At 49.0% G+C, this 24,741-nt stretch overlaps 1 protein-coding gene across 4 annotated transcripts in view; it reads right to left on the reverse strand.

Annotated features, from left to right (window-relative positions):
* HABP4 (hyaluronan binding protein 4) overlaps positions 1 to 24,741 on the reverse strand; it is a 163,534-nt gene that overhangs the window by 23,890 nt on the left and 114,903 nt on the right. For all 4 annotated transcript variants that reach the window (XM_078675681.1, XM_078675684.1, XM_078675683.1 and 1 more), the window contains one exon: positions 17,710 to 17,895. In XM_078675681.1, the coding sequence (XP_078531807.1) occupies positions 17,710 to 17,895 (186 nt within the window). The remainder of the gene's footprint in view (positions 1 to 17,709; positions 17,896 to 24,741) is intronic.

The raw sequence follows: 24,741 nt of genomic DNA on the forward strand, positions 1-24,741 counted from the left end.
CTGTGGCCACTGAAGGAGGTAGCTGAAAAGGCTTTCCTTGTGACAGATTGCCTTCCACGCTCCACCAAGACAGATCCGCTGCAGCTTCCCCGGAGATCTTCACTGACTCCCTGAGATCTCCGTTGTGCTGATACCACTGCCTGCGGAGGCACCACTGGAGTGCCCTCATGTGCCAGCGTGCATGACTGACCAACAGAATGCAAGAAGCCATCAGACCGAGCAGACGAAGGACCTTCAGGACCGGAACAACCGCTCCATTGTAGAATAAAGGAATCATCTCCTGAATGTCGTGAATTCTTTGAGGTGGAGGGAATGCACGACATACAGAAGTGTCCAGTACCGCACCTATGAACAGGTTGCGCTGGGAGGGCACCAGGTGAGACTTGGGTACATTTATCGAAAAACCCAACCTGTGTAACAACTGAGTTGTCTCCTGCAGATGATGGAGCACCATCTCCGGCGACTCTGCTTTGATCAGCCAGTCGTCTAGATAAGGGAATACAGGAATCCCCGACCTTCTGAGATGCGCAGCCACCACTGCCATCACCTTGGTGAAGACTCGAGGCGCAGTAGTAAGTCCAAAGGGAAGGACCGCAAACTGGTAGTGTTGCGATTCCACCGTAAAACGGAGATACCTCCTGTGCGACTTCAGGATTGGGATGTGAAAGTACGCATCCTGCAAGTCGATCGACACCATCCAGTCTTCTTCCATCAGCGCTAGAAGAACCTGAGCAAGGGTGAGCATTTTGAACTTCTGTTTGAGATGGAGGTTCAAAATCCTGAGATCCAGGATAGGCCGAAGCCTGCCATCCTTCTTGGGAATCAAGAAATACCGGGAGTAGCACCCTTGACCCCTCTCCTGCTCTGGAACCACCTCTATCGCACCCTTTCGAAACAGTGCCAGGACTTCCTCCTGCAGGAGAAGCAGGTGGTCCTCCGAACAATAACCTTGGCAAGGAGGGTAATTGGGAGGGAATTCCTGAAAAGGAAGTGCATACCCATTCTCTACGAGATTGAGAACCCAAAGATCTGATGTAACCGATTCCCAATCTCGTAGAAAATGAGTAAGCCGACCCCCTACTGGCCCTACATGATCCAGAATGGTGGATCTAGGGCTGCTTTGCTGATGCGGGTGGGGGTTGGGCATTATTGGAGGAAGTGGAGGAAGAGGAGACTTGACGTCCACGTCCACGACCCCTCTGTTTACCTCTATAGGATCTATATAGAGGGTTTTGCTGCTGTTGCTGTTGTTGTTGGCCCTGCTTGAAGGGACGAAAAGAAGATCTGCCAAATCCTTTGAACTTTTTAGTCGTCGATCCTCTCATCTGCAGACCCAAAGATCTAGCGGTGGCACGGCTGTCCTTAAACCTTTCCAAGGCTACATCAGCCTTCTTACCGAAAAGGCCAGTTCCATCAAAGGGTAAGTCCAGCAATGTAGATTGCACATCCGCAGAAAAATCTGAAGACTTTAGCCATGCGGCTCTCCTGGTCGCAATGGATGAACCCATAATTCTAGCAACAGAATCCACAGTGTCCATACCGCTTTGAATGACCATGCGGGCAGCAGCCTGAGTGTCAGAGACAACCTCATTAAAGTTCTTCTTATCATCCTCAGGAAGTTGATGATAATTGCTTCACTGAGTCCATTAGCGCATGCACGTATCTACCTAAAAGGCAAGTAGCATTTGATGATTTAAGAGCCATGCTCCCAGAAGAGAAAGTCTTCTTCGCAGACAGATCTAATTTTTTAGACTCTTTGTCAGCTGGCACTTGAGGGAAGGAGCCAGCAGCCCTATTAGAGCAAGCCGCCTGAACCACAAGACTTTCCGGAGATGGATGCGTAGAAAGAAATGCAGGGTCATCAGGAGCCACCCTATAGCGTCTTGCAATAACTCTTGAAACTGCAGGAGCAGATAAGGGCTTCTTCCAAATCTCCTTTATTGGATCCGTCAAGGCATCAGTAAATGGCAGTGTAGGTTCCACAATTGAAGAAGGAGAATGTAAGACTTCAGTGAGGATGTTGGGTTTGTACTCCACTGTGGGCAGCTTCAAATTAAGAAGGTCAGCAGCCTTCCTAATGACCACGTGATAGGGTGCCACGTCTCTAGATGGAGCATCAGAAGCTGAAGGCAGAACCCACTCAGGAGAGAGTTCTAGACCACTAGCATCCCGAAGTTCATCGAAATCATCGTCATGATCAGGAAGCTCGCCTTCTTCCACATCAGAACTCTCATCATCCTTTTGTTCTAGAAGGCGCTGAGCTCTTCGCCTCGACCACTCCAATCGAATCGACGTCGACGGATCCGGTAACGACTCCGACGGAGCCGGTTCCGACGTCGATCGAGGAGCCGGAGCAGGACGAGAGTCATGAACAGGTGTGGTACCTCGATCTCGACTGCGAGGTCGATCCGGAGCCGGCGAAGCCGCATGCGGAGTCGAAGACCTCGGTGGAGCCGTACCGAGCCATGGTGGAAGAGGCGCCGGCATGAATGGCATAAACGGAGCTGGGGCATACGACTGAGGAATAACCAGATTGTATGATAATGGACCCATGGGACCAACAGGTGCTCCAGTGGGGTACATTGCCCTGGAATATACTCCGAACATTGCATTTAAAAAATGCGAGGGATCCTGTCCAGGACCAGGAAAGGGAGGGTACAGACCTACCGGATCCAATGGAGGTCGCCCCGACACACCCTCACTCTGACCTTCCGGATCCGCAGGAGTCTCCGCTGGAGTCGGTTCTTGAGGAATCACTTCTTCTTCCTCTTCATGTTCCGAGGACATCGGATCCGGATCCGGCTCCGGTTCTGGCTCCGGGGCCGGAGAACCTTCTTTCGATAAAGCAGGAGAAGGAGAGATAAAGTCTTTACGATGTTTATGAGACCTTCTCTTCGAGTCAGAGGATTCCTTTTCTGAATGATGTTTCGAACTGTGTTTCCTCCTCTTATGCTTTCTCCTCGAGGAGCTCGAAGCGTGACCGGAAGCCGATTTAGATCTAGACCTCGATCTTTCCCTGGATTTCGATTTCTCTTTAGATCTCGTATCCTCACCAGATCTCGAACCCGCTCTGGATCTCGACGCCGACACAGACTTCGATCGAGACCTTTGTTTCGACTTCGACCTCCGTGACGTCGATCTTGAATAACGTCCAGAATCCTGTTTTACCTTAGCCAAAAGTAATTTAGCTTCACGTTCTCGAAGTGCCTTCGGATTCATCTTAAAACAGGAATTGCAGTTCTTGACGTCGTGACTCGAACCAAGACACCACAAACAGTCCTTATGTGGGTCAGTGATGGACATCGTGCGGGCACAAGACCTACACGGCTTAAAGCCTGTTTTCCTCGACGACATCTTCGGAGAAGAATCAAGTCGCAAGAGAGAAACAATGTCTATTAATAAACAGAAAGATACTAAGTATCGCAGTAAGATCCCGAAAACCGTTAGCGTCGAAGACGCGGAAAAAAGGGAACTGACGTCATCACGCCGGCGTGGGCCTGATGTAGGGTCGGTGACGTCAGACGGAGTCGCGCGCGATGCCGTGCTCCTGTGACGTCGCCCACGTCGGCGTACTACGAAGAAAATTTCCGAACGTTGCTGGCGCAAGGGGGATATTCACAAGGTGAGGAATCCACACGGCAGATGTATCTATCAGAAAAGGGACTACAGGAATCCCTGACCTGAGATGCGCCGCCACCACTGCCATCACCTTGGTGAAGACTCGAGGCGCAGTAGTAAGACCAAACGGAAGGACCGCAAACTGATAGTGTTGCGATCCCACCGTAAAACGGAGATACTTCCTGTGTGACTTCAGGATCGGGATGTGAAAGTACGCATCCTGCAAGTCGAGTGACACCATCCAGGCTTCTTCCAGCAGAGCCTGAAGAACCTGAGCAAGGGTGAGCATCTTGAATTTCTCTTGTTTCAGATAAAAATTCAAGATCCTGAGATCCAGGATTGGACGAAGCCTGCCATCCATTTTGGGAATCAGGAAATACCGGGAGTAGCACCCCTGACCCCTTTCCTGCTCTGGGACCACCTCTATTGCACCTTTTCTTAACAGAGTTTGAACTTCCTCCTGTTAGGAGTAACAGATGTTCCTTTGAGCAATATCCCTGGCAAGGAGGGTAATTGGGAGGGAATTCCCGAAAGGGAAGGGCATACCCATTCTCTACGAGATTGAGAACCCAAAGATCCGATGTAACCGATTCCCAATCTCTTAGAAAGTGGGTAAGCCGACCCCCCACCGGACCCACATGATCCTGAATGGCGGATCTAGGGCTGCTTTTCTGTGGCTGAGGGGTTGGAGGACGTGGAGGAGGAAGAGGCTTGACGCCCTCGAGGACGTGACCTTTGCTTACCCCTGTATGACCTATACAAGGTATTTTGCTGCTGTTGCTGCTGACCTTGTCTATAGGAACGAAAAGAGCGTCCAAAACCTCTGAATTTTCTGGTTGTTGAACCTCTAACTTGAAGACCAAGAGATCTAGCAGTCGCCCTGCTATCCTTACATCTCTCTAAGGCTGCATCTGCCTTCTTGCCAAAGAGTCCTTCACCATCAAAAAGGTAGATCTAATCATGCAGACTGCACATCAGCAAAAAATCTGAAGATTTTAGCCAAGCTGAACGTCTTGTGGCAACAGCAGTGCCCATGATCCTTGCAACAGAATCTGCAGTATCTAGACCGCTCTGAATAACTTGACGAGCTGCCGCCTGAGTATCCGATAAAACTTCCTCAAAGTCACCTCTGCAGTCTACTGGAACCATTGGGATCAATGAACGCATAGAGTCCATAAGTGCGTGTACATATCTTCCCATAAGGCAAGTGGCATTCGTTGATTTTAATGCCATACGCGGAGGAGAACGTTTTCTTGGCCACTTGATCCTGTTTTTTTAGCTTCTTTGTCACCAGGCACTTGTGGAAAAGCACCAACTGACTTTTTTGAACACGCAGCTTGAATCACCAGACTCAGGAGAAGGGTGAGATGACAAAAAGGCAGGGTCCTCAGGAGCCACTCTATATCTCCTAGCAACACCTTTTGAGACCGCAGGAGCAGAAAGAGGCTTTCCACACCTCCATAATGGGTTCAGTCAAAGCCTCATTAAATGGGAGTAATGGTTCCACAGCTGAGCTCGGTGAATGGAGAACGTCAGTAAGCAGATTTGATTTAAATTCAACAGTAGGCAAAGTTAAACCTAAAAGTCCTGCTGCCTTTTTCATTACCACATGATATGGTTGAACATCCTTAGAGGGTGCATCAGGACCTGATGGTAATACCCACTCTGGGGAAAATTCAAGACCACTAGCATCAGCTAGCTCCTCGAAATAATTTTCATCCAGCTCACCTTCTTCCAAGTCAGAATGAGACTCATAATACCTCCGTTCTTCCAGGAGACGTTGAGCTTCTCTCCTAGATCTCTGCTTAACACGGATTGCAGCCGGATCCACTGTCGACTCAGACGGCGCCGGAGCCAACGTCGGTACCGAATCTGCAGGTTTAGAAGGATGGTCCAGAGATTTGCTTGGAGCAGGCGACGCCGGTGCCGGAGTCGTCGACTTCGGTCGAGCCGGCATCGACCTCGGTGGAGCTGGGTACTGCCACAGCGGAGTCGGGGCCGGCATATACGGCATGAAAGGTGCTGGGGCATAAGAGTGAGGCACACCCAAATTAAATGCCATTGGACCCATAGGACCCGAAGGCGCTCCAGAGGGGTACCATGACCGAGAAAATACCATACATAGTGTTGAGAAACGCTGAAGGATCCTGACCTGGAAAAGGTGGATGATCACCTTCAGGTCGACCTCGAGGCAGATGAGTCAGTTTCAACAACAGGAGTCGATTCCTCTTCTTCATTAGGAACCTCACCGACCTCTTGAGCTGGAGACGGTGCTGGGGTCTGGTCGGAAACCGGAGTCTGAGAATGAATTTGCGACTCTGAAGGCGAGGCCTCGCCTTCTTGATCTGAAATCTCTTGTGGAGGAATCACTTTCGATTTAATCTTCTTGGGTGATCTCGACCCAGAGTCTGACTTCTCAACCCGAATGACGTCGAGATTCATGTCTCCTTTTCTTATGCTTCTTATGTGACCTCGAAGCATGATCCGATGAGGACTTCGAAGCCAACGCCTCCCGAGATCTTGATCTCTACTTCCACCGGGATTTCGAAGACTTCCTTCATCAGCCTTCAGTTTTGCCACAAGAAGCTTTGTCTCCCTTTCTCGCAGGGCCTTTGGATTCATTTTTTGACACAACGAACATCCATCCACGTCGTGGTCGGAGCTCAAACACCAAATACAGTCCTGGTGTGGTCCGTAACGGACATCTTCCCGCATTCCCAGCAGGGTTTAAATCCTGTTTTCTTTGTCGACAGAGACAAAGAGGCAAGAGAATAGAGAAACGAAGAAAAACAGTAACAGAGTTACTAAAAGCTACTGAGTATCCCATAAACCGTTAGCGTCGACGACGCGGAAAAAAGGGAACCGATGTCATCACGCCGGCGTGGGACTATTGTAGGCGTCTGTGACATCAGCGGAGTCGCGAGCGATGCCGTGTCTATGACGTCCAAGTCCACGTTGGCGCGAAGCTACAAAAATAATTTCCGAATGTTGCTGGCGCAAGGGGGATATTCACAAGGTGAGGAATCCACACGGCAGATGTATCTATCAGAACTTCGCCTCTGTTGAGGAGCGAGATCAGGCGATAGGAGGCGTGTTGCTCTGGGGGACGACCCGGTTTGTGGAACACCACCACCTCAGCATGCCTGGTGGGAGCCTGCCCCGGGCCCTGGCCTCTTCCAACGCCCCGGTAGTAAGGGGCTAATTGCGTGTTGTATTTCTTGAAAAAATTCACTGGGAAAACCATTTGGACCGGGAGCTTTTCCCCGAATTCAGCTCACCCAGGACCGCACCTAGCTCCTCATCTGTCATGGGGAGTTCCAACTTGTCTCGCACCTCATCTGACAATGCCTTGGGGGGCAAGTCAGCTATGAATTTGTCAACCATATGATCCGGCAGGCACTCCTGTGGGGCATGCAAATCCGCATAGTACGCGGCAAAGCTCTCTGCCAACTCCCGGGGGGTTGGTCACCGGGTCCCCTGTTTCAGCCAGTATCCCCGGCAACTTATGCGCATGGAAGGTCCCCTGGCAGAGCAGATGTAGCATTTTACTCGACTTGTCTCCCCACTGGCAAATTCTACTGCGTGTAGCTAACCATCTCTGCCTTGCCTCATCTAGAAGGAGAGCCGCATAGGACTGTTGTGCCAATAGGAGCTGGCTCACCTCCCCAGTCGCCCCCGGTCGATCGTTCCCGACGCTCCAATTATCCCACTTCTGCCCGCACCAGGGCCGCCCGCCGCTGCATTCGCGCCGCTGCACACCAGGCAATATCCACCGCCCGCAGCATAGGCTTCAATGCCTCCCATAGCGTCCCAGCACTAGAGACCGAACCAACATTCCTAGCAAAATAATCGCAAATCGCCGTACGGATATGCCGGCTATAGTCCTCCTGCTGGAGGTGCCACACCGACAAGCGCCAGCGGAATGGCTTCCTCCCCCGGCCCAGCCGAAGCTCTACATATACCGGCGAGTGATCTGAAAGGCCCCGTGGGAGAATTGCTGCCGATTCCACTCGTCCAATCGCGATTCGAGTGACAAAAATATAGTCCAGCCGGGAGAAGGATTTATGGACAGCAGAGAGGTAGGTGTACTCCCGTTGTTCCCCATGAAGATGCCTCCATGAGTCAACCCAGTCCAGTCCCACCACCATATCCCGCAGTTTCGTGGAGTGATCTATGCTTATACCCCCCCCCCCCCACCTAAACCCATCCTTGGTAATATCCAGGACATCGTTCCGATCGCCCCCAACCGCTGCAAGCACATCTGGGATGTCTGCCCATATCGCGTACAGTTTCTCGTTTAGTAACCACTGCAATGGCGGCGGGGCATAAACACAAGACCAGGGGGTCCTCTCCTACCATACCCCTAACAGGTACCTTCCTTGTGTATCTGCCCATAGTTTCGTGTGGGTGAAGGGGATTCTACAGTGAATGAGAAAAGCCGCGCCCCTGGACCCCCCCTCACAAAGCCTGCATGGAAGACCTGCCGATAGCCGTAGCTCTGCAAACACAGGGCTTTAGTGCCTAGTAAATGAGTTTCCTGTAGGAAGAGTAGGTCAGCCCCAATTCGTTTCGCAGCACCGCCCCCCTCTTAATCTCATCCTGGCCCACCCCGTGCCAGGCCAAGGAATAGAGAGGGACGGCCCGCATCACCTTCCCCTCCCGCAAAAAGGAATCGTAGCACAACAATAAGCTCCCTAGAAGGAACAGGTAGACATTAGTAAAAACACACACTGCACAAGTTAGATATGCTGCTTAGTGTCCAGAGGCATGGGGACCCAGGGCTGTGTCCCCACCGGAGGCCGATCGCTGTAGAGACCGGGATCGCCAGTTCCCCTCCCGGCGAGACCCCCTGGAAGACTTCAATTGGGCTTCACTCGCAGAAGAGTCGAGTCCATCCCCGGCAGCGTGTGCGGTCGCACCCTCACCGGTCAACTTAAAGAAGTCCTCCGGGGTATCGAAAAAGTGGGTGCGCTCCTGAAACACCACCCTCAGCCTGGCCGGAAAGAGAAGAGTGTATGGAAGTTTAAGGTCCCAAAGACTGGCCTTGGCAGCCTGGAACGACTGCCGCTGCTGCTGCACCAGGCGCATGTAATCTGGGAAAATCATGATGCGGCTGTTCTCATACAGCAGAGGTTCTTTAGCCCTGGCCTGTTTCAGGATGACGTCACGATCATGGTAGTTCAATAATTTCGCGATGACTGGCCGGGCCCCCACAGGAGGTTTCTGGATCAGGGCCCGGTGGGCCCGTTTTATCACAAAGCAACGAGACAGTGTCAGGGGGAGCCAGCTCTCCAGCCATTGAGTCAAGAACTTCTCCATATCGCCCTTCTTGCAGCCCTTCAGAAAACAAACGAAGCGCAGGTTATTGCTTTGCGCCTGTCCCTCCGCATCTTCAGCCCGCAACGCCAGACCCTTTTGTACGCTTTCCATCTTGGCTACTTGACGCTTCAGGGCTGCGACCTCATCTTCCACTCACGAGATCCTAGTCTCCGCCTCTGATGCGAGACACAGCATTCCACAAGTTCTGCCGCAGGAGTGGGACGTCCGCACCTACTGCGCCAATTTTAGCATGGAGCATGTCCCGGGACTGCGTAATCGCCGCCATCAATGCAGCATTATCTGGCTCGGGTTCCTGGTGTCCCCCAGCCGCTCCGGCCCCTCCACTCGGCTCAGTGAATTTATCAATGGGCCCATGGGTCGCGGTGCCCCCACTGCCCTTGACCCTGGTCATGGCTACCAGCCTCCGGGCGCCCTCCAGGTCGGGCCAAGTTCTAGGCGCCTCCTCCACTAATGCACACGGTACTATAAGGGTCCTCAAGTTCAACCCGGGCCAGTAACTGTCAGCAGGCCCCAGCCAAGGTCCACAATCCCCACTCCGCCGGGCTGCACTCCCCACACCTCCGCCTGGTGCAGTCTGCTCACCCGGCCCTCCGCCACAATCTTCACGCCAAGGGGGGGGGGGGGACCTCCGGATACCACACCATCCCCCTTCCATTGTCTTCACCGGTGAAGAGTATGGTCGTCAATGCGGATCCCAAGCAGGTCCAACCCTGCCAGGGAGAACCCCTGCGGGCCCTTTATCCCCGCTGCGGAAGTCCCAAAAGCCCCAGCCAATCCATGCTGCCGCCACTAATGTCTATGATTAATGGCGCCACTGACCCCGGCCACCGGGAGACGCTCGGCGGGGGGCCCCCCCTCTCCTCGGTGCCCCAGACCACGATGTTGGCCACCTCCGGGGCACCAGCCAGGCCAAGTCACAACCAAATCCCCAGGCAGGCACCCCGTTCTACCACAGCAGCCGCCCGGCGGCACACAGCAGGCCTCACAGCCGGATCAACGGGCTGGTGGGACGAACACTCATGCATGAGGGCCCCCACGCAGGCAGCTCATCATCCAGAGCGAGGGTGGCCCTTCCTCGGGGGCCCAACAGTACTCCGGAACACGCACCTCTCCCGGTCTTTGGATCCGCCTCCCCGGGCTCATTGCTCCGCTCCCGTCGCCTGGGCCCTCCGTCAGTTGCAGATTCCGCTGCTTAATCCAGATCGAGGCACCCCCCACGCCGTCTGGGGCAGCTTCTAATAAGCTCCAGAGGCCAATGTGCCCCCCGACCGCCGCTCGCTGGCCCCTCCAGCACCCGGGCTCTCCCGGCAGGACCGCCACCGCGATTCAACTCGTACGGTGCAGGCTCCCAACTACAGGCACCAGCTCTGCACGCTGCGTCTAGGCCGCGCAGCACCGGGAACCACAAGCTCCTGTCCCAGGCCCTCCAGACAGCCAAAACGCCATGGGAACAGTGCTGCCAAGTGCGCAAGGTATGTGGGAGACGTCAAAATTCTGCGGGAGTTAGGATAAGTGAAGGATAAACCGCGGGCCGGACGGAGCTCGTCTAGAGCACGTCCACCATGCTGGCTCACCAAGCCACGCCCCCCCATACTGTATACTATTAACGACTAGATCCTGACAGTGATATATTGTGCAACTGTTGCCTATGTTGGTTTGTGTACTTCTATAACCGAAAATAAAAGTTAAGAAATAAACATGCATAGGACATGAAAAATAAGAACATAAGTTACTTACCTGTAAACTGTGGTTCTCCAGTATTGGTGTCTTTCATAGATTCACATGCTTGAATATTCCCCGTCGTCGAAGTGGGAGTCCCACCGTACATAAATAGCAGTAATATATGCATATGGAAGAAAAGATTACATAATCATACATAGAGCAATTAGATATAAAGATACCATACAGTTAAAGTACCATAGAACAGAATAGGCCCATAGCAGCCTAAGGGAGAATTCACTTTAGTAACAGTGTCATTTTTATGGTCCACATTCCAGCCAATCAGGCTGCAGCACCCTCTAGAACCTTCTCCTCAGAAGCTCAAGTCCTCAGATTTTCGTAGCACAAAGTGACCAAGAGTGCATGAGGAGAAGAGAGCCTCTGAGGGGAGGAAGGGTGGGTCGCATGTGAATCTATGAAAGACACCAATACTGGAGAACCACAGTTTACAGGTAACTTATGTTCTTCTCCAGTATTAGGGGTGTCTTTCATAGATTCACATGCTTGAATAGAAAGCAGTAAAGCACAACATGAGTCATAAAGGTAGCATATACCAAAGTACATAACACAATTCAACGTAAAACTGTGCATACTATGATTCAAGAGAAAATACCTTTATGACTGGAGGCGGGAAGCACCAGAGGCTCACCTTATTGGAAAAGATTCTCTTGCACCGCTTGTCCCACAGCCGCGTCTGCTGATCAGAGACAGTAGTGCTTCGTAAACGTGTGTCTGCTCGACCACGTTGCAGCTCTACAGATGTGGCGTAGAGGCACTCCCGCAAAGAGGGCTGTGGAAGTTGACACCGCCCTTGTGGAGTGAGCTCGTACAGGAGTAGAGGGGCTTTCCAGCCAGTTGGTGGAAAAAAAGCAATGGCAGCGGAGATCCACCTAGTGATGGATTGTTTGGTAACTGGCTGTCCTTTGCAGATTGGGCCACAGGCCACGAAGAGCTGGTCTGATTTTCGAAAAGGCGCAGTGCGTTGAATGTAGAATTTCAAACAACGGTTTAAGTCCAAAGAATGCAGGGAACGTTCTGCAGGAGACTGAGGATTAGGGAAAAATGTCATAAGGATGACCGGTTCATTAAGGTGGAAATCGCTTGGAACCTTAGGAATAAATTTTGAATTGGTGAGGAGTGTAACTCCTTTAGAAAACTGAAGAAAAGGAGGTTGGATCGTAAATGCTTGAATGTCACTTCCTCGCCTGGAGGATGTTAATGCAAGTAGAAGAGCAACTTTCCACGTGAGGAATTTTAAGCCCGCTGAATGAATGTGCTCGAAAGGAGGTAGGAGGAGTTGAGACAGGACCAAATTTAAGCGCCAAGCAGGCGGAGGGCGACGAATGGGCAGAAACATCCGACAGAGGCCCTTGAAAAACTGTTGGATAACTAGAGAGGAATATAATGACGTGGAGCCATCATGACGGAAGCGGGAGAGTGCTGCCAAGAAGACTAAGAGTGGAATGAGAAAGTCCTGATTTTGCAACGGACAGGAAAAAAAGGCAGAATCGGTTCAGGCTTGGCGGTCATTGGATCCAAGGCTTTAGTGTGGCACCAGACACAGAAACGCTTCCACTTCAGTTGATCGGTTTTAATGGTGGATGGAGCACAAGCGTGAGCCAGCACTTCTCTGCAATCTTGTTTAGACGTGCAAATTCATCGTGTTCAGGTTCCAGGCATGTAGCTGGAGATACGCCGGATTTGGATGGCAGATTTGCCCCAGTTTCATTGTCAGGAGGTGAGGCAGAGGATGAAGCGGAATTGGAGCGCTCTGAGAAAACAGGAGAAGATCCGTGAACCATGGGCGCCGTGGCCACCTGGGTGCTATTAGGATGACATGACAGGACTGAAGCCTCATCCTGTGTAACAGGGGCGGAACTAGAGGGAGCGGAGGGAAAGCGTCAATGAAGTCGTTCAACCAATTGATCGAAAATGCATTCCCGCTCGACTGTGGGGATGACGACTTGCAAAGCGCCGGCATTTCCTGTTGATGGCAGTCGCAAAAAGATCCATCTGTGGCTGACCCCACTGACGGAAGATGAACTCTAGAGTTGGTTGATTGAGTTCCCACTCGTGATTGTCTGTGAGAGACCTGAGTGAGTCCGCTATGACATTGGAGACAACCGGCACATGGATCGCTGAGAGATTGACTTGATGGTGAATCGCCCAGTCCCATATTTCTTGTGCTTGTCTGGAGAGCAGAAGAGACCTCGTGCCACCCTGTTTGTTGAGGTAGTGCATGCTGGTGGTGTCTGTCCGCACCAGCAGCGATTGGCCCTGCACTACCCTCTGGAAAGATTTTAGGGCAAGGAAAATTGCCAGAAGTTCTAGGCGATTTATGTGCCACGTGCGTTGGAGTGCATTCAACTTTCCTTTAAAGGACAGTCCTTCGAGGTGTGCTCCCCAAACATCCAATGACGCGTCTGTTGTGAGCGTCGGTGTCGGAATTGCCTCTTGAAAAGGTCGTCCCATGGAGATGTTTGGAGAGTGAGCCCACCACTCCAGTGCAGATTGAATGCAGGGTGTGAGGTAAATCTGGTCAGAACGACCCCGAGATCTGTTTCCACTGCTTGTCCAGTTCCTCTTGTACGACTCATATGTAGTCTGCAATGTGGAATCAGATGTATGCAAGAGGAAGCCATGCCCAGGAATGATTTAAACATCCAGGCAGAAACGTACTGTTTTGACTGCAGGGAAAGTACCATCTTGATTATTCGGTTCTGTCGTTCCTGGGAGACAAACACCTTTGCCAGTTGAGAATCTAGCAAGGCTCCTGAAAAACTCGCTGCTGTGATGGGCGAAAGTGTGACTTTTGGCGATTGATTGTAAGGCCCAAGGTGCGAAAAAGCGAGATGCAGACCTGAGTGGGTTGATTCGCCACCTGGTATGACGGAGCCTTTATAAGACAGTCGTCTAGGTAAGGGTAAAATTGGATGCCTTGCAGGCGCAGAAAAGCAGCTACCGGAGCCATGATCTTTGGAAAGACCCTCGGTGCTGAGCGAAGGCCGAATGGTAGGACTTTGAACTGGAAATGCAGGTGTCAGACTGTGAAATGGAGATATCTTCTGTGTTGTATCGGCACATAATATGCGTCCTGGAGGTCGATAGTGGAGAAGAATTCTCCGGGATTGAGGTAATTTAAAATTTTAAGTAGTGTTAACATTTGAAATGTTTTTGCTGTGATGAATTTGTTCAGGGCCCGCAAGTCCAAAATAGGGCGCCACTCTCCTGACTTTCTTGATTAAAAAGAAACGGGAGTAAAAGCCCTTGCCCTGTTGCCCCTGCGGTACCACTTGACAGCCCCTTTTTTGATCATCAATTTGACTTGAGCCAATAGTTCTCTGTAATGAGGTGGGGCGGACCAGTAGGTGGGCGGTTGGGAGGAAATTTTATAATTTCTAGAGTATGTCCCTTTGAGATCACATCCAGGACCCAATGATCGGAGGTGATGTTTGACCAATTTAAGATTGACTTGGAGATCCGACCTCCAATTTTCACAGACTGTGTACTTTACGCTGGGGTTGTCACTGTTTCTTAGCATTGGAACCACCTCTGTACGTGGTTTTTCTCTGGTATGGTCTTGAATTGGTCTGGCGACTTTGAGACTGGTAGTTATTTCATTGTCTATTGTCGTTATAGGAACGGTATTGGTTGGAGCCACGAAAAGTGGAAGAGCTGCCGCCCCTACCACGTGCTCCTCGAAACGGTAGTTTTATATTGGAGAGTTGCTAAAGCCCGGGCCGTATCCTTTTTAATAGATTCGAGAGAGTCATCAACATGTTTGCCGAAGATCGAATCGCCATCATAGGGTAGATCAAGCACTCGTGCTTGAACCTCTGGTCGAAATGCAGTTGACTTTAGCCATCCTTGGCGTCGCAACACAGTAGCCCCTGCCAATTGCCTGAATCCCGTAGATGAGATGTCGATGGCACCGTCGATGATCTCTGAAGAGATAGTTTCTCCCTCCTGTATAATGGCTTGCGTTTTCGCGCGGATGGCATCCGGCAATTGTGGAATTAATGCTGCAATTTCGGACCACATCTGGCGGTCATACCGTCCAAGAATTGCTAGGGAATTAGCCGCCCTAACTGTTGTGGCTGCCATAGTGGTAAACTTTTTCCCGTTGGAATCCAATTTGCGTCCTTCTTGATCAGGGGGGATGTGAGGTGTGGCAGGATTGCGAGACCTTTTCTGAGCCACCTGTGTGATGACAGAATCCGCCTTTGGATGAGAAACTAGGCATGCTGGAGAATTTGCAGGCGCTTTATACTTTATCAAGTCTAGGTAAAACAGACGGGATCGAATTAGGCCGCTCCATTAATTTGAGACCTTCCTTCCAAATGTGATCGATGATCGGGATGGTGTGGTCTTGCCTCTGAGGAAGATCCCTGAAATCATATAAAAAGCAGTCTGTCTGCTGGATCTCTCAAGTCAGGTGAAACCTTTTGCCAGCACGGACCATCAAGTTGTGAAAGCTGCCAATCTCCACTGGAGGTGAAGACCTTGGCGATGTTGGTGGAGTAGAAGGTGTTTGAGCCCTGTAATCATCCCAATCAGTGAGGACGTTGTGGTCGTCATCTTGATCGGTGTTTTGAGGGTCCTGTTCCTCATCATCAGTATCCTGTTGAAGGCGTACTGTGATCTGGGTGTTATTGTAGGTATAGAAACTTGTGTTTGTGGGCGAGGTTGCGGAGGTGGTGAAGCAGGTCTAGATGGCGGAAACCTGCGATTGTAATCATCCAGCATGTGCTGCAAATTAGACACTAAAGACAGAGGTATTTGTGTCATCTGTTCCGTTCTGGTCGTTTCAGAGTGCTCTATGGGGAAAAGATCTGCCCCATGGTCGGTTCCTTCTTCCTCCTCCTCGTCATAGTCCTGGCACTTGATGTTAAGTTCAGAGGGGCTAGTCGCAGGTCGAAAAACATCGACTTATGAGCCATCATTAGAGTCCTCCTCCGTGGACTGAAACAATCGTTCAGGAAGAGCAGAGCCACTTTTTACAGGACTTAAATGCAGTAGAGGTACCAGTCTTAACCATTGAAGCAGTGACCACTGTAAAGGTGGTGGCTACGGCCAGTGGATGGTGTGAAGTTGACAAGCTCGTCAACGAAGCGGCAGAAGATTCAGAAGGAGGCTGAATTGTCAGCGCTGGGTCTGCTGATGAAGAATCTGTAGCCATTGACTGATGTGACTTCCCTTTATTCTTCATCGACGAATGGTTTTTCACCGTCGACGAAGAGGGTAGCGTGGACGCAGATGTCGCCGGAATTTTACTCGTCGACGAAGTTGGGACCGTCGACGAGTATGCCGTTGTCGGAATTTTACTAGTCGACGAAGTTGGGACCGTTGACAAGGATGCAACAGTCGATGGAGTGGTCACCGTCGACGAAGAGGTTCCAGTCGACGATGGTGTCGCCTTCGTCGACGAAGAGGGGCGCGTCGACGAAGATGGACGCTTTTTCGTCAATGAGGTCTTGGCAATCGTCGACGAGATCTTAATGATAGAAGTAATGGGTCTCACCTCATTGGACGTCGTCGACGAGGTGGACATAGTCGACGTAGTCCCTGAAGACAGAACATGTCGGCGACGTAGAGACAGCATCAACTGATTTAGTCGTCGTCTATGGACGCTTCGACGAGCCCGTCGACGAGCCAGTGCCCGTTTTTGAAGATGATGGCACGGCTTTGGACTGACGCCAGATAACCAGGTCCCGTAGGCGTTGGGAGGCAAGTCCTATGGTGAGACCTTCTTAGAGACTTCAGCAAGTCTTCGTTTCTTGAGGAATGGAGAGGGCATCTCAGTCTCTGACCCACGTTTCTGAGAGGCCTTGGAATGAAATGAGACTCAATATCCGAGACCACCGACTCAGAGGTCTTCACATTCTGTAGCCACAGAAGGAGACGGGCCTCTGTCTCTTAAAGTTTTAGCAGAAAAAGTACGGCAGTACTTACAGTTCTTGACTTCATGGTCCGGGTAGAGACAGTAAATAAATTTACTGTGTGGATCTTCATGAAATAGTCTGTTTGCCACAGGATGAACATTGTCTAAATAAAGATTTCCCTGGGGAAGACATTAGTAGGTAGAAATGAGCTATGAAAGTAGAAAAACTGAGCAGAGCTCAGGGAGACTCCCTTCACACAACGTGCGGTAGAAAATCTGAGGACTTGAGCTTCTGAGGAGAAGGTTATAGAGGGTGCTGCAGCCTGATTGGCTGGAATGTGGGCCATAAAAATGACACTGATATGTTACTAAAGTGAATTCTCCCTTAGGCTGCTATGTGCCTATTCTGTTCTATGGTACTTTAACTGTATGGTATCTTTATATCTAATTGCTCTATATGTATATATGTATGATGATATAATTTTTTCTTCCATATATGCATATATTACTGCTATTTTTGATGACGGGGAATATTCAAGCATGTGAATCTATGAAAGACACCCCTAATAATGGAGAAGTACTAGTTTCAAAACATTGAAATAGAACTATGTATCTAGGGCATTTATGAGGTGGACACTTCGGTGCAAGGCAATAAAGCGCTGTATGATGGCCTCAGGTGAAGATAGGAAAGGGCAAAATATGGGGTTTAGTAGGTTTGTGGCATAGACATCAGCAAATCAAGGAACTTACATTTCAGAGGCAACATTGATAAAATCTGGATTCATTAATATGAGATAAAAAGATTGACGGGCAGGGCCTAGTGTTTAGAAAGCCATCTAGAGTTCAAAGAACTAAGGAATTAACTTAAGTGGCTGCACACCAACTGTCAAGTTCTCTGGGTGCCTTGAAGCAAGACAGTATCATTACCCTGAATTTTTATGCCTGAAGTTAAACGGTAGGGACAGATTGGGAAGCAATACACTGCTGTATGCATTTTTTACACCAATGTTAGCTGACAATCTAGGCAGAAAGAAATGTGTTTAATGATACTACTCATGGGCAATAAAGTTCGTGATTGGGTTAGGAGCATCTCTGCCACTTCTGAACATCGTTTAATAGGCAAGATTACACCCAGGACATTGTAAACTTACATGTATTACTTCAGGTATGAATCCCTCTGGTTTTTTGATACGGCCTCTTCCTCCTCCCCTTGCACCACCTCTATTGCCACGACCAGGACGAGAGAGACTTCCAAAATTTATATCAAGCTGAGAGGTAATGTCGTTAGTAGGCCTACGAAAATAGTGATGCTCGTCATCTTCATCTTCCTTTAGACCCTAAAAAAATAATATATATTTACATATATACACACACACACACAATCAAAAAGCTTCATTAAGGAGTCTTTGAATTTAAGCCACCAACTTAGTCTTTGGAATTACATAGTGAACAGGTCATACAAGTAACATACAGTTTAGCCTAATTTCATGAAAAATGTGTTTGTCAGCAAGGTATACATTATTAACGTTAAGCTATTTCATCCTTCTGCTAATCTTGAAGTTATTAAATTGAGGTTATTAACCACTGCGCCACACTAATTTTTCCCTTTTGGTGCAGAGCCCTTTTTTCGCCATTTTGGGAAGTTTGTGCTTTAGGCTTTCTAACTTTACACAAGTTATAAAAGCAAAATAGGTCCTCCCTCCCCCAAATCTCAACATATCTGCGATAATCATGGTACTCAGGATCTTTATTTTAAAAACGTGGAAAGAAAGGGCTGCGTAAGAACATGACACTTTTAGAAGACGCAGCAACAAAAGGTTCCCTGTGCCAAGATATTCTTCCCAATTTTTGAAACCAGCAAAGTGGGATGAAAACCCTCCTTTCACTACATTGTATCCAATTTTCTAATTAGTGGTCAATATTTCCCAATTTTTACCCAACTGCAACTAGTGAGGAAAAGGAATAAAACCCATGAATAAACGCAGAAAGCTATACTTATCTGAAACTGGATAACATTCTGCATTTATCAAGGGGACATTTGTATCGATTATGCAAAGATTTTCCACAGAAACTTAGATATAAAACGTGAACTTTAGTGGGCATTTAGTTGGTAGGAGAAAGGGAAGGTCTGAAACAGTTTTCTTCTGTTAGTTTTTGCACCGAAAGCAGACCCATAAAAGTAGCATACTGATCATACTTCTGTCAGCATACATTTAGCCTTTGCCCACGTTATCCAGAGACAACAACCAGGCTATGGCTTACAATTGATTTTTTTTAAATTTTGTACCACCTATTCTATACTTCATACAGAAAAATCTAATCAATAAAATGGGTACATTTGAAAAATGCATAGTATTCCTTCGCACCCAAGAATCAAAGCTTAGGATCTGGGTTATTCATACTCCTCTGACTTATGGATTACACAATGCCAAAATATTCTGGGGGAATTTTTTTCCCAACTGTATTTGTGCGAAGTAATTTACGATTGTAAGGGAAAAATAGGCAGTCAATATAAAAGTAAGTGTCAAACAATTTGTGCAGGTAGGCCCATCTCCCAGAAATGGAAGGACCAAGAAACCCATGAACATGTAAAGATATGCTTTGCAGTATAATTTATTCTTGGATTGTGGGTAGCTGCATTATCTGGACCCAATGCTGGCTGGCACGTAGTGAAGTCTACCAATACAAGACATTTTGGAAAACTAGACATTCAAAGGAGTTTCGATCGCACTACATGCGTACACAGAATGCCCTGCAAATGTTAAACATTGCATAAAAACACATTTGTCAAAGGTTTCTGGAATGTGCAAGGAGCGACAGAATTTTCCCTTGATGTTACATCGATTCTTGAGTCTCGGGCAGTTGCGCTATTCAAGCCTGGGCATAGCTAGCATGCATAAAAAGCTACCACCCCAGACATTTCTGGAAACTAAACCTCTAGATGAGGCCACAGTGGTGTAGACCACATGAATCTAAGCAGGTGTTCTTACTCAGAATGTCATGCAAACGTCAATTCAATATCCAAAAACGCACATTTCTTTCAGTTTCCATAGGGGACTGCAACAGAATTTCGGAACGAGGGTTTGCTAGAACCCTTAAACATACCAACAATGGGGTTTATTGAAAACTAGCAAGGCATGTTGATCCATATTGATGCAGCTTGTGGATCCCTGTAGGTTTTATCCCAAAATGCCTTGCAAATATCAACCATGCCTAATAAATCCCACATTTGCTCTCACTTTCCAATGAGGATGGTTGCAGTATTTCGGCCATGTGAGCCACCAGCCAGGGAATACTATGGACCCTGGGCATTTCTGTAATACAGAAATCCAATTTGCGTGTGTAAATCCCACAACATTTTCCTACCCAGAAAGCCCTGCAAATATTAACAAACAGGTGTGGAAAAAAAGAGCAGAAAATTCCAGTACTTCCAGAGAAAGTAAAAAAGTATTCATATTCTGCCTTCACACTGATGAAAAAACCCCATGCGTGGGTGATCCGGTCACAAGAACGGATGGCCTAAATTTGACTGTAAATTCAATGCAGTGTTGTGCAAAAAAAACTAAACGCTTGACTGGACGGTGGTCTTCTGTCAGACAGAGGTGGGGCATCAATATATTTCTCACAGAGGTGGGGCATCAATATATTTCTCACAGAGGTGGGGCATCAATATATTCCTCAGCACAAGAGGAATTCCCAGTACATGGTTCTAGGACGTGCTGGACATGTCCTTCACACTACTTCTGTGCTAAGGACATGTCCAGTACATCGTTCGTAACCAAGAGGTTAATATGCACGCTTCCTTGGCAGGGTACAAAGTGCCATTTCTTAAATGAGCCGTTCAGACCATGTACAAAATGTGAAACCACAAATTAAATTATTATAAGTTTTTATTGTTTCTGGTCATGCTTTTGCCAAGGTCCATAGACAGTGGAGGATCATCCAGGTAATTAGTCACAACCAGTCCTATTTACACCCCATCACAGTCATTGAAAGAAACCCCCCCCCCCCCCCCCCCAAAAAAAAAAAACACGATTCAGTTTCCGGCTTAGTACATAGTCCACTATTACCAATGAGTTTTTACATGTGGAAACAACTCTTGATGCTGCAGGTAGAAACCGCTTAGCTTTGTGGTAGAAAGGTTAGTATGAATTTACGATCCACCTTTAGATATAGATTAGCCCTTCTGAGTTTTAAAAAGCGATGAAGTTGCAGCGTTTCATGAAGTTTGTCATGTCGATGTAGTATATTACTGCTCTTTTAACATTTAGTGTGTGGAGCTCTTTCTCCCACTAAGTTTGGTTTCGGAAAGAAAACTGGGAGCTCAATGCTCTGGTTTACATCAAAAGATGAAGCTACATCAGAGAGAAATGTGGGGCTTGTTCTCAATTTCTCTGGACTGATTTGAAAGGAAGGGTCTTTCTAGAGAGTGCTTTAAGTTAACTTTTACGTCAGATGTTGTAGCCAACAAGAATGCTACCTTCCATGTGAGGAACTGTATATCACATGGATATAGTGTCTCAAAAGTGAGGACCCAAAAGCCTGGTGAGAGCTCTATTAAGATTCCAGGCTGGTGCTGGGGGAAAGGGAGGAATGACTAACATTCCAGTTATAAAGCATTAATGGAGGAACTAAAGATGCGGTCGGTTTTGCACGTATGCAGAAAGTGCTGCTAAGTGTAACCTATTAGAGGTGTATGCAAGACCGGCTTGTTGTAAATGGAGTGGGTAGCAAACAACAAGTTACTTACCTTCGGTAACGCTTTTTCTGGTAGATACAATATCTGCCTGGATTCCTCACCTTGTGAATATCCCCTTGCGTCAGCAACATTTGGAAATTCTTTTCATAGCTTCGCGCCGACGTGGACTTGGACGTCATAGAGGCACGGCATCGCTCGCGGCTCCGCTGACGTCACCGACGCCTATAATAGGCCCACGCCGGTGTGATGACATCAGTTCCGCCCTTTTTTCCATGCCTTCGAGGCACACTGACGGACCAATGACAGTAGACATATACACAGTACAAATATCAAGGTAAAACAGTGTGAAGCAAATGCAATAAAACATTTGAAATAAACAACTCCTTGACAATAAAATACATTATAGAAACTCTGGCATAGAAGAATGGACAATGGGGAGGCGGGTGGGTCAGTGAGGAATCCACAGGCAGAAATTGTATCTACCAAAAAAGCGTTACAGAAGGCAAGTAACTTGTTCTTCTGATAGATACATCTGCCTTGTGGATTCCTCACCTTGTGAATTGAGTCCCACAGCAGTCCCCACTCCCGGAGGAGGGTGTCCACTCTTCTAGACCAGGAAATCCTGGAGAACAGAGCATGCAAAGTGACCGTCCCTCACCTCGGAATCCAAGCAGTAATGCTTCGCGAAAGTGTGGAGGGAAGACCAAGTTGCCGTCCTACAAATATCCTCTACAGGAACACCTCTAGCCAATGCAGAGGTTGACGACTTCGTTCTAGTAGAATGAGCCATTATACCCTCTGGAGGTTCCTTACCGGCCAAAGAGTAGCAGATCTTAATACAGAGGACAATCCATCTTGACAAAGTTATTTTATGGACCGCTCTTCCTCTTGCAGCCAGCAAAGCCAATGAAGAGCTGGTCATCCAACCGACAGTCTTTAGATCTGTCCAGGTAAAAAGACACCGCCCTCTTGGGGTCCAGACGGTGTAATCTCTCCTCCTCCTTGGAAGGGTGTGGGGGTGGATAAAAGGCAGGAAGGGTAACAGATTGACCAAGGTGGAAAGGAGTCACCACCTTAGGCAGAAAAGCAGCCCTGGTCCTAAGAACCATTCGATCAGCATGAATGGTCAAGAAAGGGGGCTTGGAACTAAGCTTGAAGCTCACTTACCCTCCTTGCCGAGGTTATCGCAACGAGGAAAACTGTTTTAAGAGTCAGAAGTCTCATAGGACATTTGTGAAGTGGCTCAAAGGGAGCACCCATCAAAAAGGTCAAAACAAGATTTAAGTCTCACTGAGGCACAATAAAAGGAGTAGGAGGGAACTTATTCGTGAGGCCCTTCAAAAACCTTAAAACTACAGGAGACTTAAAAAGATATGGCTGGTCAGGCAAGCAGAGAAATGCAGACAGCGCTGAAAGATAACCCTTCACTGTGGCAACAGCAAGCCCCTGTTGCGCCAGAGAAAGGGCAAACTGGAGAACATTAGAAAAATGGGCTCTCAAAGGGTCTATAGACTTCTCCCCACACCAAGTGACAAATTTTGACCACCTATAAGAATAGATGGACTTAGTGGAGTCCCGCCTGGCTGACATGACATCCACCATGTCAGGCGGGAGAGAAAAAGAACTCAGGTTGCCCCGTTCAATCTCCAGGCATGAAGGTGTAAGGTCTGGAGGTGGGGGTGTAGAACCTGCCCCTCCATCTGGGAGAGGAGATCTGCCCCGTGAGGGAGACGGAGCAGCGGGTGAGAGGAGAGGTGGAGAAGATCTGTATACCACACCCTTCTTGGCCAATCCGGGGCGATCAATATAACTTGGGACCGGTCTTGGCGAATTTCTCAGAACCCGAGGAATCAAAGGTATGGGAGGAAACGCATAAAGGAATTGCGAGCTCCAACTCAACTGAAACGCGTGCCCCAAGGCTCCTTGCATCGGATACTGGAGACTGCAGAATAACAGGCAGTGAGCATTCTTTTGAGTGGCGAACAGGTCCACCTGAGGAGTTCCCCACGTCCGAAAGATGTGACGAACTACCTCTGGATGAAGCCTCCACTCGTGGTCGGCACAGAACTGCCGACTGAGACTCTCTGCACGAACGTTCTGAACTCCGGCCAGATGATTTGCCATCAGACAAATCTGATGGTCCTGAACCCAGGATCAGAGACGCAGAGCCTCTCTGCAAAGACACTGCGACCCCACTCCTCCCTGCTTGTTGATGTACCACATCACGGTCGTGCTGTCCGTCAGGACCTGAACAGACGGACCGGGAAGGGAGGAGGGCCTTGAGCGCCAGACGTATCGCCCGCAACTCTAGAAGGTTGATATGAAGCAACCTTTCCTCTGGAGACCAAAGACCCTTGACCTACAGGTTCCCCAGAGGAGCACCCCACCCTAGAGTGGATGCATCCGTTATTACCGTGGCCACCGATGGAGGAAGTTGAAAAAGCTTTCCTTGCGACAGATTGCCTTCCACGCTCCACCAAGACAGATCCGCTGCAGTTTCTCTGGAGATCCTCTGACTCCCTGAGATCTCTGTAGTGCTGATACCACTGCCTGCGGAGGCACCACTGGAGTGCCCTCATGTGCCAGCGTGCATGGTTGACCAACAGAATGCATGAAGCCATCAGACGAAGGACCTTCAGGACTGGAACAACCGCTCCATTGTAGAATAAAGGAATCATTTCCTGTATGTCGCGAATCCTTTGAGGAGGGAATGCACGACATATAGTAGTGTCCAGTACCGCACCTATGAACAGGTTGCGCTGGGAGGGCACCAGGTGAGACTGGGGTACATTTATCGAAAAACCCAACCTGTGCAACAAATTAGTTGTCTCTTGCAGATGATGGAGCACCTTCTCTGGCGACTCCGCTTTGATCAGCCAGTCGTCCAGATACGGGAATACAGGAATCCCCGACCTCCTGAGATGTGCTGCCACCACTGCCATCACCTTGGTGAAGACTCGAGGCGCAGTAGTAAGACCAAACGGAAGGACCGCAAACTGGTAGTGTTCCGACCCAACCGTAAAACGGAGATCCTTTCTGTGCGATGGGAAAACGAAAATACGCATACTGCAAGTCTATCGACACCAACCAGTCCTCTTCCAGCAGCGCTTGAAGAACCTGTGCAAGAGTGAGCATCTTGAACATTTCCTGTTTCAAGTAAAGGTTTAAGATCCTGAGATCCAGGATTGGCCGAAGCCTGCCATCCTTCTTGGGGATCAGAAAATACCGGGAGTAGCATCCCTGACCCCTCTCCTGCTCCGGAACCACCTCTAGCGCACCCTTTCTGAACAGTGCCAGGACTTCTTCCTGCAGGAGAAGCAGGTGGTCCTCCGAACAAAAACCCTGGCAAGGAGGGTAATTTGGGGGAACTCCTGAAAGGGAAGAGCATACCCATTCCCCACGAGATTGAGAACCCAAAGATCAGATGTTATCAATTCCCAATCTCGTAGGAAATGGGTAAGCCGACCCCCCACTGGTGCCACAT

This window comes from Lissotriton helveticus, chromosome 2_1 (assembly GCF_964261635.1).
Source record: "Lissotriton helveticus chromosome 2_1, aLisHel1.1, whole genome shotgun sequence".
Taxonomy (NCBI): Eukaryota; Metazoa; Chordata; class Amphibia; order Caudata; family Salamandridae; genus Lissotriton; species Lissotriton helveticus.